Source organism: Syngnathus leptorhynchus, chromosome 6, assembly GCF_054491065.1.
Source record: "Syngnathus leptorhynchus isolate UIUO chromosome 6, UIUO_Slep, whole genome shotgun sequence".
NCBI classification, from domain to species: Eukaryota; Metazoa; Chordata; class Actinopteri; order Syngnathiformes; family Syngnathidae; genus Syngnathus; species Syngnathus leptorhynchus.
Genome location: NC_141200.1, coordinates 6,208,254 through 6,226,581, shown reverse-complemented (window position 1 = coordinate 6,226,581; position 18,328 = coordinate 6,208,254). Strand labels below are relative to the sequence as shown.

Sequence of the window (18,328 nt, the reverse complement as noted above, 5' to 3'; positions counted from 1 at the left end):
ACAGTTGCCTCCTGTTGTTATGGAGGAATTTTGCAGGTTGACTCCTTCTCTCATTAGTTGCTCCTACACCGTTCCACTTCCTCCTCCTCATTTGAACTTCTTGCTCCTCGTTCTCTTGACACTTCATTGACAGGCTGTTGCTTCTATTTCTGTCTCCCGCCGCGGGCTATACATTCTGCATATTGTACATGAAACCCACATTCGCAACACCTGCTTGCTTTACACACTGTAGAAGATGATTTTTTTTTTCCAAATCCACAGCTCTTACATTGGCTGTTTCTAGGCTACGTGAAGATTTTTGTTCTAAATTTGAAAAAAAATTATGTGAATCTTTATTAGCGCTGTTATGAAGGCAAAATGCCTGATTGAAAATAATTGAAGACTACAAAGTGGGCATATTATAGGAGTTGAGTTATTTTTTTATTATCTTTTCATGATTCTTTTTACTTTTTTTATGCAATTAATAGCTATTGTTTTCTTGGAGACCACACCATACTTTCCAAAATAGGTCTATTGACAAAGACAGTCCTCATTCATACTGGCCTATAAATGATGGCGCTGGTTCCAAGACCACCTCAGGCTAACTGGGGTTCACAGAGAGGTGACCCTATATTTGATGAGGGCGGGTCCTTCATGCATGCTCCTGCCTATTGGAACTAGCCAAGGTTTATGTGACCCAACATCGCCGTGCCATGAAAGTGGAGCAGTGGTTCCCCACCCAGTCCACGTCCTCCAAAACACTTCTCTCTCCATCTCCCTCGCTCTGTCAGAAGCAGGCCAAGGCTAGTGTAGATTGTCTTTTTGCATTACAAGCCAAACATCAACAATGCCAGTGAACACCAGACCTTGAATCTATTATATTCCATCACATATGCTTTAAAAGATTAACAATACAATTTATTCAGTCATTTATTGTGATTGTGTGTATTCATCATCACATCAATTTGGGCTGTGACAAACCATTGACTATTTGCAGACCCAACAACTAAATGAGTGCATAAATATAAATGGCATTTTGCAGGCCCGTGGCATGAATATATTGCATGACCTCCTCCGGCTATTGATCCATTTCTGTTTCTTCCCCCGCTTCGATATATATATACACATGAATCAAACATGGAGGTGTTGGTAGCTGAAGCTTTTTTGGGAGTCCGATTTATGACCATGATAACAATGGAAAGGAAATCTTATTAGCATTAGAGAATAATAGTTTTGGCCACGCGACTGTTTGAAGAGCTGAGGAGGAAGATCTTTTGCTTCAGTTGAAGACTCGAGGGAAATCTGGAGCAGTCTTTGAGGCATAGACTACTAAAGGATGCATTCATTTGGTGGGCTTGACTTATACCTTTGGATTTTCAAGAAGCCATCCTCTATGTGACAATTAACATTTTTACGTTAGGGTGTGCTTGCAATAGCAAGTTTGAATGCCACATTTGTTCTTTTCTCTCCCAGGACCCAACAACCCCTTTTCTGTCCCATCTACTGACTTGCTCATTTTATTTCATTTTTTTACCGATTCATGTTGTTGAAAATGACTCATGATACATTTTTTATATGCACTATCAAACATTCAAAAGATCCGTTCCCTTTCTTTATTCTGAGACGAGGAAAAAAAACAAGTCTCAATTATGGATGAGAGATTGTACTCCGAAAAGAGAATCGGGGCAGCGCAACAGATAGGAAAGGTGAAGCGTGTATGGTCAGAGTGAATGTAATTGAAAAAAATAAAAAATAATTAGTAATTGCACACTTAAAGACTATAAAAGGCATGTTGTAAGAAAATAAAGGTGGTCCTGCATGGTGTGAAATATTTCCTCATGTTGTCTTGGTCCACATGTGTACACTCAGCACGCTGCTCAATTACTGTTCCCAGTCACGCACAGCAAACGGTACTTGGCCTGTCCCAGTCACAAAGGCAAACATTGAATACACACAGCCTTGACTCATCACCTCGCTGCATATATTTGCCGCAATAAAATAACATTCATCAATCTTTTGTCTTTCCACAAGAAATGTCAATCCTCAAGGTTCAGTGGCACCAACTTTAGCGTTTGGGCACCGAAAATCATGTTACTCAAAACAACTTAATTAATTGCATTAGTATCACTTGATAATCTCCCCCCCTCAAAGTATTCCAAATGATGAAGGAGGCCTCATGGTGCCTCCTAGCGGCAGATTTGTAGAAAGCGCTATTGAGTTGACTTAAAATAAGATTCACCTCGACATCAGGCTACTCATGCAATATTTACTTATTTTATACCCAGATATTCAAATAACAGGCATGTACTTGCAAGTTATTACAAGCCTCAATTTTACACCAAAGAGAGAATGTACATCAAAATGGGGGAGGCAAAGGCAGATTTCCTTTTATGCCACACCATCAAAAAAAAGATTCCAGGAGGACATAAAGGAATCAATATGACCATACTGATAATCATATTCCAATGTCAAACAAATGCAGATCCTGGCCAAAAAATGTACACAGCCTCATTCTCACAATCAAGAGGAGACTCGTGTAAACATTTAGCCAAACAAACCAAACCACAAGCCGCTATTCAACAACTGCAAACTCATTACGGTGAGCTTGTTTTTGTCTTTTGTGTCATGATGACTTCTCTTCTTCGTGGTTTAGGGAACAAATTGCTAGCAGGAGCTCTGTTTCATCCAGTGGGAAAAACAAGGGCATTTTAAAAATAGAAGTCAGTATGATTACGATGAAAATTACAAGCCTTCCTGACAACGAGGCTGAGAGTCAGTGCTGGCAGTGTCATCAATCCTGTGAGATTTGCCCTTCACAGTTGGTGCCAGCTCCACAAAAAGACAAAACCGAGAGCCAACCGGGGACCAAAAAGTCCGGAAACTTCCTCGCTATCTAAATAAGCCCTTTCGGACAGGCTGTGACACTCAGCAGGTTGTCTTTGTGTCAACAAAATTTGGATGCTGATGGTAAAATATAAAATATAATACACTGAGGGAGGTTACTTTGTTCATCCAAATTACTAGCCGTTTGATGATTTATCTGTTGGTTGCCCTGAATTTCATGAATAAATACATTAGGACTAACCATTTAATGTTAATCAGTTGGGAATTGAGTTGCTATAGAAAATTATCTGAATAATTCCTGGGCCTTGCAGAAGGGAGTTTTTATTACCGTATTGGCCCAAATATAAAACGACCCCGATTATAAAGTGAACCCTCTTTTTCAAGACTCAAGTTTGAAAAAAGACTTTGTCTAGACCCCAAATGTAAGATGACCACCCCCACCCCCCTTTTCAGTTTTATTTCAATGAAAAAAACCTTGTCTTATATTCGGGCCAATACGGTATTATTATCATCATCATCATCATCACTGTCACCCAGCAAACTTTAACTAGCCAAAACATTTGGCACGCTACAAAAAAGAAGGCAATTATTATTAACACATGCACATGAACACACATTATGTCCATTTCAAATTACACACAACAACAAATCATGCTTATCTCAACATATGCAGCCTTTCTCTCTTGGGCAGTCGTTCATACACAACACACATCCTCACACGGCCTGTCTTTCATCCCCAAATTCATGAAGGCAGATTTCTCTCATCCTCTACCAACAATTCCTTCCTCTTCAACTCTTGCATCCTCTATTCCCTCCTCAGTTTCAACACTGCATCTGAAATCTCTAGTCTGGCAAACACTAGGGGTTCCGCTTTGTCCAAAACCCTAATCTAAAATAAACAAAATATTCGATTGACATTAAGCCATGCAAAGTCAATGGCCCTCACGAGGCAGTGTCTCTGTAGTGTTAAGAAGAACGCATTTTTGGCAAATGTAATGTGGAAGAAACTACCAGAAGAAAAACACAATTGCTTGCATAACGCCTTAGTTTTAGTATTATCTTACACTGACCCCTGTCGGACAAGTATATTACTACAACATCCGACAGCATTCTTTTTGGCACCCCATTTGGTCACTTACCTATTTCGAGAAGGTGAACCAAAGCTGAGGACACTGCACGACCTGCAGGACCCAAGGGATAAATAATGACGTCCAACTGGCAGGAGGAAACTCCTTCCATGATTCCATGCATTCCATCCAAATGCTTCCATGATGATAAATAGTTACCTGCTAATTGTCCAGTGAATCAAAAAGAAACCTTTCTGATAAGCTGAGAAGACATATATGGGCGTGGTCAGGTAACTGGCAGGAAATTAATGCTGATTGCCAAAAATGTAAAGCAGAACATGGGTTTGCTTTTTCATACAAAAACATTCTTCCTCTCAGACAGCCATTTATACATTAAAGGGGAAAAAATCTGTGTACTAATCACATTCATGAAAGCTTTTCCTCTACACAGACTGTTAATGCAATTAGCAACGCCCACCTTTCCTGTCAAAACAGCAAGCAGCATGGAGGAAAAAAAGGTATGCCAGAACAGCTAATATGAGTTCATATTAAGAGTGTCAATCATCCACATCTTAAAATGAGGGAGTTCCACAAATACTATAATACATTTATTTTTGCAAGCTTTGATTTATGACTTGTTTTAATGGATTAAATACTTTATTACTTCCGTTCTGGTAAATGGTGTGTTCATGATCAACTTTGGAAGTCTTTCTGTAGCCAATAAGTTTGAAGATTTGGTCACAAGCAGTCATTGATCAATTCAGCTATCAGCCCCCGCCCAGCCTAACTCTGAAGGATTTCAAAATAAATAAATAAATCGTAATATGCACAGTTTCGACAATAATGAAATTAGGATAAGCAGTTCAAATAATGAATGGATGGAGTTTTTCCACACACCGCTAGAGGGCGTAAAACCAGTGATATCACCTGATGGTAATGTACCTGTATTGCTTACTTAAGTTTCTAACAAACATTTGTGGAAATAAAATTGCTGAAGTCGCTTTGAGCTGAATTTTGGCCGCAAGTACTCAATTGCCAAAACAGATTTGTTTTTCTCTTCTTTTGAACTGTGATTCAATTGATTTTGCCCATTATTTCGTTTGTGACGTTAATACAGTCCCCGAATTTTACCTGTCCTAATTTAATCTGTTTGCCCACTCCTCCCATTGACAGCCAATCAGCATCTTCCTTGACCTTGGCCGCATCAGTTCAGATTCATCTATATGATGATGATTAAATCCCCAGTATAAAATCCTGGAAATTACAATTGCCGTCTGGTGTGGTTTGCATTCCCTCTCTGTTTTTTCATTCAAATGACAAACGCCCATGAACTGACATTGCAGAAAAGACGCTGCCCAATGAAACGTGTGTCAGTGTGTGCACACCGCCCAAGCCCCTCCCTCTCCGGCTGCCAGCATCACAGCTGACCGGCGGAGATGCTGTCGTCAAACCGGAGAATAAAATCCGGTTGAAGGACTCGTGCAGGCCTTGTCATTCATATTTTGATTTGCAAGTAGGCATAAGTGCATGCCGACGTTCAGTTGTTGACCGTGTGCCGCAAGTCAACGCGTGTAGGACGGATTCCAAGGACACTGGCGACGTGCACGTCTGACGACTGCACGGTGTGGTCGCGACTTCATCGAGTTTCATTGACGGGGACCAGCGCCCGTTTCGACGATGACACGTCATGAGATGATCGCTCCAGACAGATGCTGCGGTGCTGCACTTGCACGGCCATAGATTGGGATCTTCCCTGCCAGCTCGCTCCATGACCAAACAGCTTTAGCGCCTCTTCCATTTTTTTATTTTTTTATTTTTTTTTTGCGTGTGTGCATACAATGATACCCGCCAGCGCCGCAGCAATGTTACCGTCTGCAGAAGCTGCCAAACTGTACCAGACCAATTACGTCCGAAACTCTCGCGTCATCGGACTCCTGTGGGCTATATTCACCATCCTGTTCGGCATCGTGAACGTGACTATCTTCTCGCAGCCCTATTGGATCGGTGATGGCGTGGACACACCGCAGGCCGGTTACTTCGGCCTCTTCCACTACTGCATCGGGGACGGGATCTCCAGGGAGCTAGCCTGCCAGGGTAGCTTCACCGAGTTCTCCGCCATCCCGTCCAGAGCCTTCAAGGCCGCCTCGTTCTTCATCGGGATGTCCATGATGCTGGTGGTCACCTGCATCGGATGCTTCTCGCTCTTCTTCCTTCTCAGCACTTCCACCGTGTACAAGATCTGTGGCTGGATGCACGCTGCGGCAGGTAAGGCGCACAGAACGCTCCATAGGACCCCAAAATGGATCCATCACTCAAGATAATAATAATAATGATGGTCAATTATTTGTTTTTACCAAGTAGAGATGAAGATAAACTTTTCTAAAAAAAAAAATGGCACTGGTTTTGAATCTGCCCTAGTTTTTTGGCTTTCATAACGGTAATGTGGTAACAATAATAATATTTAATGAAGATTAAATGTCAGCAACAGGTGATTGTATTTTTATTGTCGTAGCAATAAAATACATATTCATGGTAAAAATCACTGTTGTGCAAGTTTTGTATAGTAGGTCAAACATATAAACAAAAAAAAGATAACTCCAAAACCTGAAAAAAGTCAAGATACTATTTTTAATATCAGCATCTGAAATACATTAAAAGACGCATAAAGAGACCCAATGGTGTCTTCCTAATTTTTGATTTCCGGACTGCTTGGTGTATTGTATATTTTCACATCTCGTCATCTCTTAGACTCCTTTCCATGTGGGTGGTGCACTGATTCAATGAATTAATTGTCATTCGGGCTGCCAAGACTGACAAAACCTGTCCAGAATGTCTCTCGGAGTTGTTCTTGCAATGACATGCCGCCTGGAGCCATTTTATGACCTTTATACCTCGGATAACAGATGCAGTAACATATGGATGACAGCTCATCTTGTCGTTGAGGTTTTTTTTCCCCACCAAATACTCCTGATATACTATACTATTGTCACATTTATATTTGTAATTGGATGTAGATGTGCCTAATGTGGTGGCCAGGGAATGAACCATTTTCAGTTTCATCTCCTCGGCAGTGATGTCCTCAGTCAACGACCTTACTAAAGCTGCTCAATATTTACATTTGCAAAATTCTCCATGCAGTCTGAGTTATTGAGGCAGCCAGCATGAGGTGGTATTATGTGGAACAAGTCCATCTCCGCCTGCTGTGTTGGTTCGAATTAATGCATTACGGACGTTTTAATGAGCAGGCCACTGCTCCTGCCAAGAGATGAAAGAGAAAGCAGAGAGGAGAGAGTCTGACCGTGACAAGCTGCTGATGTCTAATGAGCGAGCCTGATTGCTTAGCATTGTCGAGCGGCATTACTCTTAGATGAGGTTTAAAATTTCAATGACTTTGCTTTGGACTGGTGAGCAAGCTAGCTTGTGGAGGGTTATGATAAAACACACAATTGAGTATAATAATCTGCTAAAGTCTTGGACTTGAAGGTTTCTGCTCAAAAACAAAATAATAATTAAAAAGTAATAATAATAATATTGTAGTCACTGGTATAGAGGGAGGCGGATTGTGCTCAGGTAAAAAAATGTTGAATGTTTGATGTAAACAAAGACCACCAAGAAAAATCCGAGTGTGTAAGCATGTATGTCTAAAAGGTGAGAAGGAAAAAGAAGTTGAGTGCTCTTGTGTCCATTTGATGGACTGCGGCGGTCTTTGCCTTGGTGCAGCTATTTCTGTCCATGCATCAAAGCTCTCTTACCTTTCTCTTCTCCTGCTACGTTCACATAATTTCACCCATCGGTGCGTCACTCCCACTCATTTTGACCTCTTTTTGCAATTGTTCTATGTTTGGCCAAAAAAAAAAAAAAAAATCTGCTTCCTTGCTCTCAAGAAAACAAAATGTGCTTTCCATTCTCTATATTTGCAGACGCTACAAAATTCAACGACTTTAATGATAACGATTAATTTATGGTTCATTTGCCTTTTGTGTAAGTACATTTTTGATGCATTGTGAATATGATATTAGATTGATGCAGATTAAATTGCTGTTCTTTGTTAATATAGATAGATAAGGTTAGTTTTTTTCCAAATCATTCAGTCCTGCTGTGAGGTCAATTCATGATAGCCTCTTCCAGATCGCCATAAATTTCCTTTTCACAGGCAGAGATGAGTCACACTTGCAAGTTTGCAGGACATACTGTATGTTTTGTCACTTTTTTTTTTTCCAACCATTCAACTTCTTTGTAGAGCTCCATTTGTCATTTTGCTTACAGTGCTCTCAGAACTCCATACTCTAAACAGAGAAAATGTGATGGGTACTAAAAGTTTTGAAAAGAAAATTGATTTCTGTAGCATTTTTGCAGACTTACATGTTAATTCGTGGATACTGTCAGTAAACAAAGAAACAGACAAAAATATCAGCATCAACATAAAAATGGTATTGGCAGGCTGTCAAGTCTTATTTAGCCAGTCAAGAGCCACAAGGCATAGAAATGTAAAAAAAAAAACATGTTTGTGGAGTTATGTTCTCTGTTTCCGGGTGAAGTGCATTGAAATCAATTAAGTGAAGCCGAAGGGGGGAAGAAGAAAAAAAACAAAACAACACTTGATTTTAACGAGGAAGCAGATAATAACTGCAGTTTTGGCCCTTCTCCAGTCTCCTCACACTCTCCAGACTGCAAATGAACACTTTCATTTCCAATCAGGCCTGTGAAAGCATCTATAGTGCTTCATTGGAGAAATATCTTATTGCGTCGTTTTGTCTTAATTCTGCATTTGGTCCATTCGGACGACGTACAGGGGAGACCTGCGCTTGCATTCTAATTGTACCAGAGATCATTACAGCAACGATTAGTATATTGATCAAATGTGCGTCCATTAAAATGCATGTGGATCCGCTGTACACAATCGCATTGACTCTGATGCAGTTCAAGTAGGACACTTTATTTGGGATGCCAGCAAATTGACCTATTTACTTGGATTGGAGGAGCACCAATTTGGAAAGTCATATACCGAAGCGAGGGCAAAATAGATTCCACAGCGTTGGGTACATTTTAGTGCAATTTAATTTCCACATTTTGTAAACAATAGTCATTTTTTGGGAAGGTTAGACTAAACCATTAACTTTAATAAAGACAGCGCTAACCAATTTGACGGATGTGCTATATTTTTGAATGGAAATCGAAAAATGACAACTATGATGATTTGATTGTTCTAGCTATTTATAAAAAGAAAAAACAGCGTATAAGATGAAGTAGCAGTAGACACCTTTTATAAATGAAGGTGATGAAAATGACACTTATTTCAAATAAAAATGCGCATCCACAATGTACAGTTGCCCAAAACAAGTCATTTTAATACAAGTATAAACCAAAAAGGGACTGCGGAATTGTCGGCAGTTGACAGAAGCAGATACCGTTTTAGTCGTACCGCATTGTGTGACCATTGTCGCATTCGAAATGGGGACAAGCAGTCAATTGTAGCGCCGCGGCTTCACACGATGATGGTGTTGCGTTTCAAGTCGGACACCCACTGGGACACATTTATGTAATGCACAAAGTGTCTGTTACCATTACAACGTGATGCATTGGGAATTTCACTCTTCACAGGCAGCAAGTGTACTCTGCCGTAGGGGGAATGAGAGAATGCACTTTTAAACTCTCAACGGTAAATAGTTTGAGATTTTTACATATTCACTAGGCCTTTTTACTTTTAGTCCATAGCAAGTGTTACACAAGAATATGGTTTAGGGGAAAATTCTGCTGCAGTGCGAATCATCAGTATGGAGACGATGTGCGGGCTATGCTAAGTTCAGCAGGGGAGATTTTGGAAATGAGAGTCGCTCACTGGCCCTAAATTGTTTTTCTTTTGGTATTTTGTTCAACTTTACAGTTGATGTATATATCATGTATAGAATTCAAAATTCTGTGGCAGGTGAAGCGGAACCACCGTGCCTATGAGTATATACACAAAATTGAAATGCTGCTTTTTATTCCTATTTCCCTCGCCAGTGCTTATCCTCAGTGGAGGTCCGCAACCTCTTATGTAAGCTTTGGCTCACTCCTTCTCTGGGCTGGATGTGCTTGCCTCACCTCTGCCATCCCGCTTTATGTACCAATGTGCAATCATTCCCTGTTACCGGGCAGGTTGTTTGGCTAAATATATTGCAATGATGGACTCGCTAATTGTCAGATGCATTGTGGTTTGCTCGAATTATCCAGGAAATGATGCTGAGAGACGTGACAGGCTTGGCTTATTTAACAATGACATCTGTCGTTGTGTCAAAACCACATGAGTCAATCTACGCATTCCTTGTTGCTTCTCTATTAGATACAGATTTTATTTTTTTGTCACCTAATGAGTCACTCATGAAATATAATTGCAACGTCCCCCATCACTGCAGCCCATTAGGATGAAGTGGATTCAGTTTTTTGGGGCAGAAAACGTAGCAGGGTGACTCTCTTGAAATTAATGAATGTCTCTTTTCAAGCAATCTACTAGCATTGACACACTTTTAGTCTGGCTATATATATATATATATACAGTATCTCAGCCCCTTTGATTTGAATGCAATTAAAGCATATCATGGAGCTACGCCACTTTGGAGTCTGATAAGAGTCTTAACTGTCCAGTATGAAGAGCAGCCCACACTTCATTAGCGCTTGGAAAAGATTGGATTCATCTGTCTCATTCTGTGCACTCATTATTTCAATACATGCTTCTGGCTGGAATGACTCCATCCTGGTTTTAATCATTTTCTGATACACATCCGCATATGAATATAGATTCCTCGAGTACATAGTCCGAAAAAGTCATCTGAATTTTACATTTGGGACATCGTTTCTAGGTTTATCACATGACAGACTGGCCTACGGAAGCTTTTTCTGTGCAGTTTTTCTTTTTGGCAGATGGAGTGAATCTTGTCAAATCCCATCCTGAAAGTGCAACACAACGCTTACAAACGATGCTCAGAGTTCACAAGTCAATGGGATTTTTTCTTTTTTTTGTGTTAGGGATGGGATTTTTGTGCAAATGAGCCAATGTGCTGCAGTACCATCTGGCGTTCTGCTGTCAGACTCTCGTGCGGCGCCGTTTGAGCGTCATCTGCCCTGGCTACAGCCTCTTACGTAAGATGCTGTTAGCTTCAGCACAATTTCTCAACGTCGTTTTCCACTCGCATGATCCCAGTGTTTGCGACGTGGCAGGGGAGGTGTGTGTGTGTGTGTGCTAACGACAGACGTGAAGAAGAGCTTAAAAATAGCTCTGCCAAAGGCTGCTCCTGCATATGGTGGCCAACGCTCTTGATGTTTGGTGTTTGCCAGCGGCTGCTTTCAGACAGACAGACAGACAGACAGAGAGTCGGACAGGAGTGCAACGTCTCACCCTCCCTCACGCTCTTCGAGAAGCGACTCAAGCGAGAAGGGTAGCATGAGGCCATCAACTCAGTCTTCATTCTGTCAGCTGTAAGGTTTCTGGCTGCTGACAGAGTGGGAAGCAGAATGTGAGATTCCAGAGATGGAGAAAAGAAAAAAAATTACTGACTGTCGGATTTTAAAACAAGTAAAGGAAAAACCAAAAGGTGACTTTAGTTTGCAATGTACCCAAAATCAAAACTATAATATAATCTGCCATGTTCAAATTGGGTCACTTTTACCCAAGGTTGGTTTAATATTTTGATTTTAGATTTGGCACGGTCTAGCTCATCAAGGTTTGAACTGACCATAACGGATTTAATATATGTATTCATATTGTCTATTGAGCCATTTGTGAATTAAAGCACTACTGTGACTTTAGTCTTTGTTATGTAAGAGGATTCTGCACTTCTGGAATGAACGTGCTTCTGTGTTTGTGGATGAGTTGACTCCAGGCTTAAATTTTGATTTAAAAAAAAAAAAAAAAAAAAAACAGCGTGTTTGATTGCACAAAAGGCACTTGTTCTTCTGCTCTTGCCACTCGTCTGCATCTGAGGTCACCTGACGTCTGCCTCCGTTCGACACCAGGCATGTGCACTGCAAGTAGAGCAAACTCGCCATGATATTTCTCAGCTCTCTTTTCCACTTGGTCCCGTGATGCTATCACTGCATGACAAGCTACTATTCTTCTTCCTCTGCCTCTGCTCTATCCTTTTGGGTCATGTAAAATTCATGATGGCGCTGAAGGCATGCAGCAGACACCCAGAAGGATCTGCCACAACTCTTGTTACGACTAGTAAAAATAACACGAGGCTGAAAGAAATGTAACATTGATTTGCCTCCTTTTTTTTTTTATGTGGATATATAACATACTGTACAAAAAATATCGCATAATATACATACATATGGGTAAAAGGACTTTTACACCAGAGACCCGCGACAGGCTGCACTTGTGTATAAAACGGCAACATCTCTGCAGTCACAACCCGTGTTTGTCAACACTCGGGCCAGAGGCAGACTCGTGCACAGGATTCGAGAAGACGTCTGGCAGGCTGCGATACAGTCAAGTGATCAACGCGGGTCCAAGTTAGCTCCGACTTCAGTCTTGCATGAATGCAAAGGTCTTGATGTCTGGGCATCACCTGGGGGGCATTTGCTTGTTCATTCACTAAACATAGTTCCAGCCAAACGTTCCGCTGGTCTTGCGGAGTTTGCTCCCTCATTTGAAGCATTCAAAGGGAGTGAAAATGGCGTGTTCGTGCCTCTCGGTGACTTTGCAGGCCGCTCGCTGTCCACCTGAATCAGAGCCAGTGTGTGAGTCTTTGCTCTGTGAACTAGCGAGCCCACATGAATGGGTTCTGACAGTTGGAGCCATGGGGGAGCGAGAGGAGGATGCTCTGCTCTTTTGAATTTGTCTCCTGCGTGCATTGCTGTGTCATTCCCTTTGTACTCACCCAAGCATCTTGAAATGTCCCCGCTTGTCTGCATTCGTGATTATATGCAGTTGGAGTTTTTTGACTAAATGTTTGCAGGACAGCAATAGTTTGAGTTCTTTTTTTCAAGCCAACCCATTGTTGATGTATTTCTTCCATACTGAGTCAAAGCAGTCTGTGTGCGTGTGTGTGTGCGTGCGTGCGTCCGTGCGTGTGTTTTAATGCAAATGCTGAATGTGAAGAGCAATTTATTTAAAATGCCAATGCCCAGAGATGAGCGAGCCACTGTGATGAAAATAGCTGGAATACAGTTACGAATTACAAAATTTACATTTAAAAGGAGAGTATGTATAAGAAGGTAAACAAGTGCTAAAGATGCAATTTCCATGTAACAATGCTTGATAATGTTAAAGGCAGGCGCATTCTTCCCTCACCCCCAAACATTCAGCGATATGAAAGTAAGAGCCATGGGAATAACTGAGTGAATTTTTTGTTGTTTTATTAATGTGCAAATGTGGCACAGTCAGCTTCTTCAGATGTTTTTTTTTTTTTTTTTTTTTTTTTTTTTTTTTGCAAAGTGGGGGAGTTGAATCCTAAGGCCAATAGTTATATATTTTTAAAGTATTCTGTTCAGAAAAAAAAAAAGGGTGGGGGGGCTTTGGTCTTAAGTATCATTTGATCAATTTAGTGCTTTTACTTTACTCAACAAACTTGATATGAAGTTGTCATAGTAGCAGTGAACTTTAACTCTATAGCAAGAGCAGTTTGGTAGTAAACAATTAACTCTGAATAAAAAATAAAATAAAAATATGGGTGACTGAGCTGTTAATGCCGTCCTTACAGGTGTGTGTCTGGTACTGGGCTGCATGATCTACCCTGATGGCTGGGACAGCGACGAAGTGCGACGGATGTGCGGGGAGCAGACGGACAAATACAGCTTGGGGGCCTGCTCCATGCGCTGGGCCTACATCCTTGCCATCATGGGCATCCTGGATGCGCTCATCCTCTCCTTCCTGGCTTTTGTCCTCGGGAATCGACAGGACGGCCTCATGACCGAGGAGCTGCTGGCTGAGAGCAAGGGTAAAACGTGACGTCATAACCTCATGATGTTTTCTAAACCTAGCAGCCAGCACAAATAGGTTGTTGAGATGTTTCGCACACTGATGAGTTCAGCTTTAGCACCCTCTGCTGGTAGATGTGAGCATTACAAGCAGTCAATGTGAAGAACGCTTGTTTTTCAAGTCTGAACGTGGGTGTCTATTATTAGCATGACCTTGAGAACGTGCCGATACGTTTTAATTAATATTATTTCCCTGTTTCTGTTTTTATTTTTATTTTTTTCAGAGGGAGGCAATGCTTAGCAACATTTCAGTGAGTAATTTTACACGTGGATACAAATATAACCATGTTATGTAATCAAACACTATGGGACTTGATGTTCTATCTCGTCTCTTACATACATACTGTGGCCTATATGATAAGTAAAATAAATATTAAATTTTGATTTGGTTCTGTGATTTCTTTTTGTGTGAAACTTCAGGCAGTTTGTGTACCACACTTTTAAAGTTTGCATTGTTAGTGAATGTTGAGTGTAACATCAAACAGCTAGTTTGTCTTTACAAATCTTTTTAAAATTGGAGATAAGTATGCTATGAAATACCACATTTTGGGTGACATCCCGGGTGATTACTTTTGATTTGTCATACTTCCAGGCTCCTGTGGTCCACAGAGAACCATCCCTTCAACATCACACGACAGGATGGAGGAGGAGCGGAAACCAGCTACTTTCCATCAACTTTCCAAAAGCCCTCAGCCATTGTCCCCTCCTGTTTGCTTGCAGCCCCCTTACGTCATCCTCCAGCATTTAGACCAAGCCGGTGTAATACACATTCAACCCAGAGCAACCCCCTTTGCATAGACGAACTGTGGCAAGGGTGCAGACTGTGATTAAATGACAGTTGTGGACTGAGCACAACCTGCAAAAAACATACAACAAATCCATTGCACACACGCTTACTGTACCTAACAACTCATTTACTATACTCTATGTTAACGACGATATACGTTCCACTGTCAACATCTGCGTCACAATTTATCCAGACGTGAGCAGAATCAATGTACAGTCAATCTGTTGCGTTTGATCATTTTTAATGTAAAGGTTTGACAATGACACGAGAAAAAAAATGATTTGGATCATTTGTTTGTCTTTCTCTGTTCACATTTGAAAAAAAAATATATATTCCATGTAGATGTAATTATGTACAGAAAACTGAAAATGCTATAGGACTCAATCCCTCCATCTAGCTAACTTTGCACAGTGCTTCAGCTCTGTTGTTTTTAGTATTTAACTCTCATATCTACACACTGTGATGGGGATGTTAGAAAAGCGACTGCCTGTCGCAGGACCTTTAGCTGCCGTGTGAATGTATGATCGTAAGAGCACAGGTGTGCACGCTAGTGTGAATGTGTCACATTTTGTGTTTAGTACTACACACATGCACACAATTTTCCAGTTGTATCTATTTTAATGTGTCTTTAGCTGTGTGGAACTTTTTCTCTTTGACACCCCCCCCTCCCCTCCATGAGCTAACTAGTGAGTGCAAACAGGGTAACAGGATGCAGTGTCATCTAATGGTGTAGCTCATGCGTAAAAGTCGAGATGAAATGGATTTAGCTTCACCTGTCTCGTGTAAATAGATATAGACAAAACCCCATTGGGGGTAACTCACAGCAATTTAAGAGATTCCTTTAATTACTGTATATCAAAACGTAATAAAGATTTTCACTCTAATGCGTTTGTCTTTTTATTTGCCCTGATTATGCAGTTGTAAATTTTGTCTTAAACAATCACACAATACCAAAATCTGGACAAGAATTTAGTGGTGATTATAAAGGAAAATAACTTGGCAGGGACTTGGTTTGGATCAGAACACACCACCACCAACTGTTGCTCAGTCGACCATGTCATGTAAAAAAAAAAAAGGGGGCATAGTTAGTCCAAGGGTTATGGGGTTGATTCATTGCAGTGAAAGCAATAAGGCTTGTGAATGGTTTCTGGCTGGCTGCTTGTGCGAGAGAGCTTCATTGGCATCATGGGAGTCATCCTGTGTCCCCCACAGGGCCACTTGGACAGTAACTTCATAGTGCTTTTCATTGGGTCACCTATTGAGTACATGCTATGACGGCAATGCTATTTTGATGTGTAAATTGTGGTTGATGGTCTCTTTTATAGCAAGGTTTTTGCATTTGGAAGATTCCCCACTGAATTGTGAATGAAACATGGGGATATCCAAACATCATCAGTTTGTTTACCAATCAAAATAGATATGACAACTGTTTTAAATGTTGTTTTGTGTCAAAAATTGTATTTGCTAAGAATGAGAAAAAAAAAGAGACATAGCCATTCTGGATTTTCTATAACCAATTCCACCTAATTAGTATTTCATAAACACAATTTTAATCAGAATGCTATGTTTAGACTGATATAGAGAGCGGTGGGATCAAATAAAATGTGATTGATCTGCTCAATTAATATTCCATAAACACAATTTTAATCTGAGTACTGTTTAGACTGGTGGCACATAGAACATATAAAGATATTATTTTTTAGCCTTGAATTTTTCTAAATATTTATTCATTTATAGAATAATGCGCATGGATAGCAAATTCCAGATTTTGACATCTCTGGAATAAACAAATACCAGGAAGCTGGATTCAAATACTTTTGGCCATGCTTTGTACCTTTGTCGTACCGGAAGTAACTGTCAAGTCGCGTCACGGGAATTTTCCAACGTCAGACTCGTGCATCCATCAATGCGGGATTTAGACTTTTATCTGCCTAAAAGGTAACCACCGTTTGTGCAAACGATGTCTCGAAGACCAGTGGAGAACTTGTCCGGAGTGTAGGTGTGACGCAATCTACAAAAAGTGGCCAACGGTACGCTATGCAGAAATGAAACTTTGAATGAATAAAACATGAAGCTGACAGCGCTGCACATCAAGACGGCGACGTCTGTGACTGCAGACAGTCTGCGGCGTGTCGGAGTGTGCATCGCTATTGATGAGGGCACCTTTGCATTCTTCAATGTAACACCAGGGGGCGCTTTTGATTTGTTGCTTGATTATGACTACAAGTTTACTGACCTTGTCTACCACCCTGCCTGGTCTGTGTCCAAAGCTCAGCTAGGCAACTGCAATCTATTTGAGCCCTAATTGGTATTTTCCAAAATCATTTTTAATATATATGAATAATCCACTATAAAGTGATTGTTTTAGAATTGAATTGAGCAAAGAAATCTGTGTTTTTCACTGTTTGTATAGCATTCCAAGTGTTGGAACACTAAAGAGCGCATTCCATTATTTTTTCCATATTTTTCAAGTTTATTCAAACCAATGATCTTGACATATCATTCATATTTAACTGGACCCTTTGAGATTTATAATTAAGGGTTATATAAATTAGACTAGGCAAAACTCAGGGAACAAATTTGCCATGTGCCCATTAGAGGAGAGCGAAGAGACGGGGTCTACCTCATTGTAGTGGTATCACAATTTTACACTTTTGCGTTCTAAGATCTAATATCATTTATTAAGCATGTAAGCAGTCAATCATGAACAATGTCATGTGATCTGTCTTTCAGAATTCATCCTGGTTTTCTGCAGAAATAAAGGAATCTCCTTTTTACAACTTTTAGTCACTAAGCCACAGTGAGTTGCTTGTCTTTTTATGTATATATAAATACATATACTCGTGTATATGAATATATCGTCTTTTTTTAACAATGCTGTTGTGCTTGTAGTGGCGAGTCTGTTAAAATGCCATGTTTGTGTGCGAACCTCATGTTTCTTTGCATCTATGTTGACATGATTCATGGAATCTGTTCGTTGAGAGAGAAAAAGAAAAAGCTGAGCAAATTTGAGGAGCAGGGGCATGCAAAGTCTTGGCACACAGGGCGGTCATGCCTTGTGGCTACATCTTGCGTTGGCATGGCAACAGCTGGTGAGCTCAGGTGAGTGGGGATCCTTACGTGTGAGTCACCTGGCAGGCTTGGTTTGGTACAGCCACTGCGAATGTGAGACGAGTTTAGCGACAGTTTGCCCCCAACGCCCCCTCGTTCGTGTTTACTTTGCGCTCACCTCGTGACTCTAGCAGTGATGCTCTTGATCCAAAGTTTGTGTTTGCACTTTTCCAATTCAAAAGGCAGTATCACATGCCTGTGTGGATAGGAACATATCATTTGACATGATATGAATGCTCAAGTCCCGTTTTTAAATAATAATAATAATAATATTGCTACACAAAAAAACACTAACCATCATTTAACTCCAAACAAAGTGCTTAATCTTCCAAGTCTGCTAAGTATAGCAAACATTTATTCAGTGATTTTGGGTCTTCTTCAAACAGCTTGTCTGATAATCTGCTGTACTTGACACTTCCTACAATGCTAGAGTGATTCTTCGTGAAGCATGTGAGTGGGGGGTGGTGGTATCTGATAGTCAAGAGGCGACTAGGAGTCTGAATCTTTGTCAAGGACATGCTCATGGAACAGCTTCTCTCACGCTTGGCGAAGATGAGATGTGATGTATAACCTACACCCTAGC

The 18,328-nt window shown here is 40.7% G+C and overlaps 1 protein-coding gene across 1 annotated transcript; it reads left to right on the top strand.

Moving 5' to 3' along the window:
• The first annotated feature begins 5,275 nt into the window (after positions 1-5,275).
• LOC147055649 (LHFPL tetraspan subfamily member 3 protein-like) lies at positions 5,276-15,490 on the top strand. The gene is made up of 3 exons (XM_085914474.1): positions 5,276-6,155; positions 13,571-13,807; positions 14,440-15,490. Exons 1-3 carry the CDS (start codon positions 5,729-5,731, stop codon positions 14,643-14,645), a joined length of 870 nt encoding a protein of 289 aa, XP_085770600.1. The 5' UTR covers positions 5,276-5,728; the 3' UTR covers positions 14,646-15,490.
• Positions 15,491-18,328: the final 2,838 nt, after the last annotated feature.

Coding starts and splice junctions, on each gene's coding strand:
- LOC147055649 (XM_085914474.1), top strand. CDS start 5,729: ATGATACCCGCCAGCGCCGCAGCAATGTTACCGTCTGCAGAAGCTGCC. Junction 6,156..13,570: donor CTGGATGCACGCTGCGGCAG/GTAAGGCGCACA, acceptor CCGTCCTTACAG/GTGTGTGTCTGGTACTGGGC. Junction 13,808..14,439: donor GCTGCTGGCTGAGAGCAAGG/GTAAAACGTGAC, acceptor TCATACTTCCAG/GCTCCTGTGGTCCACAGAGA.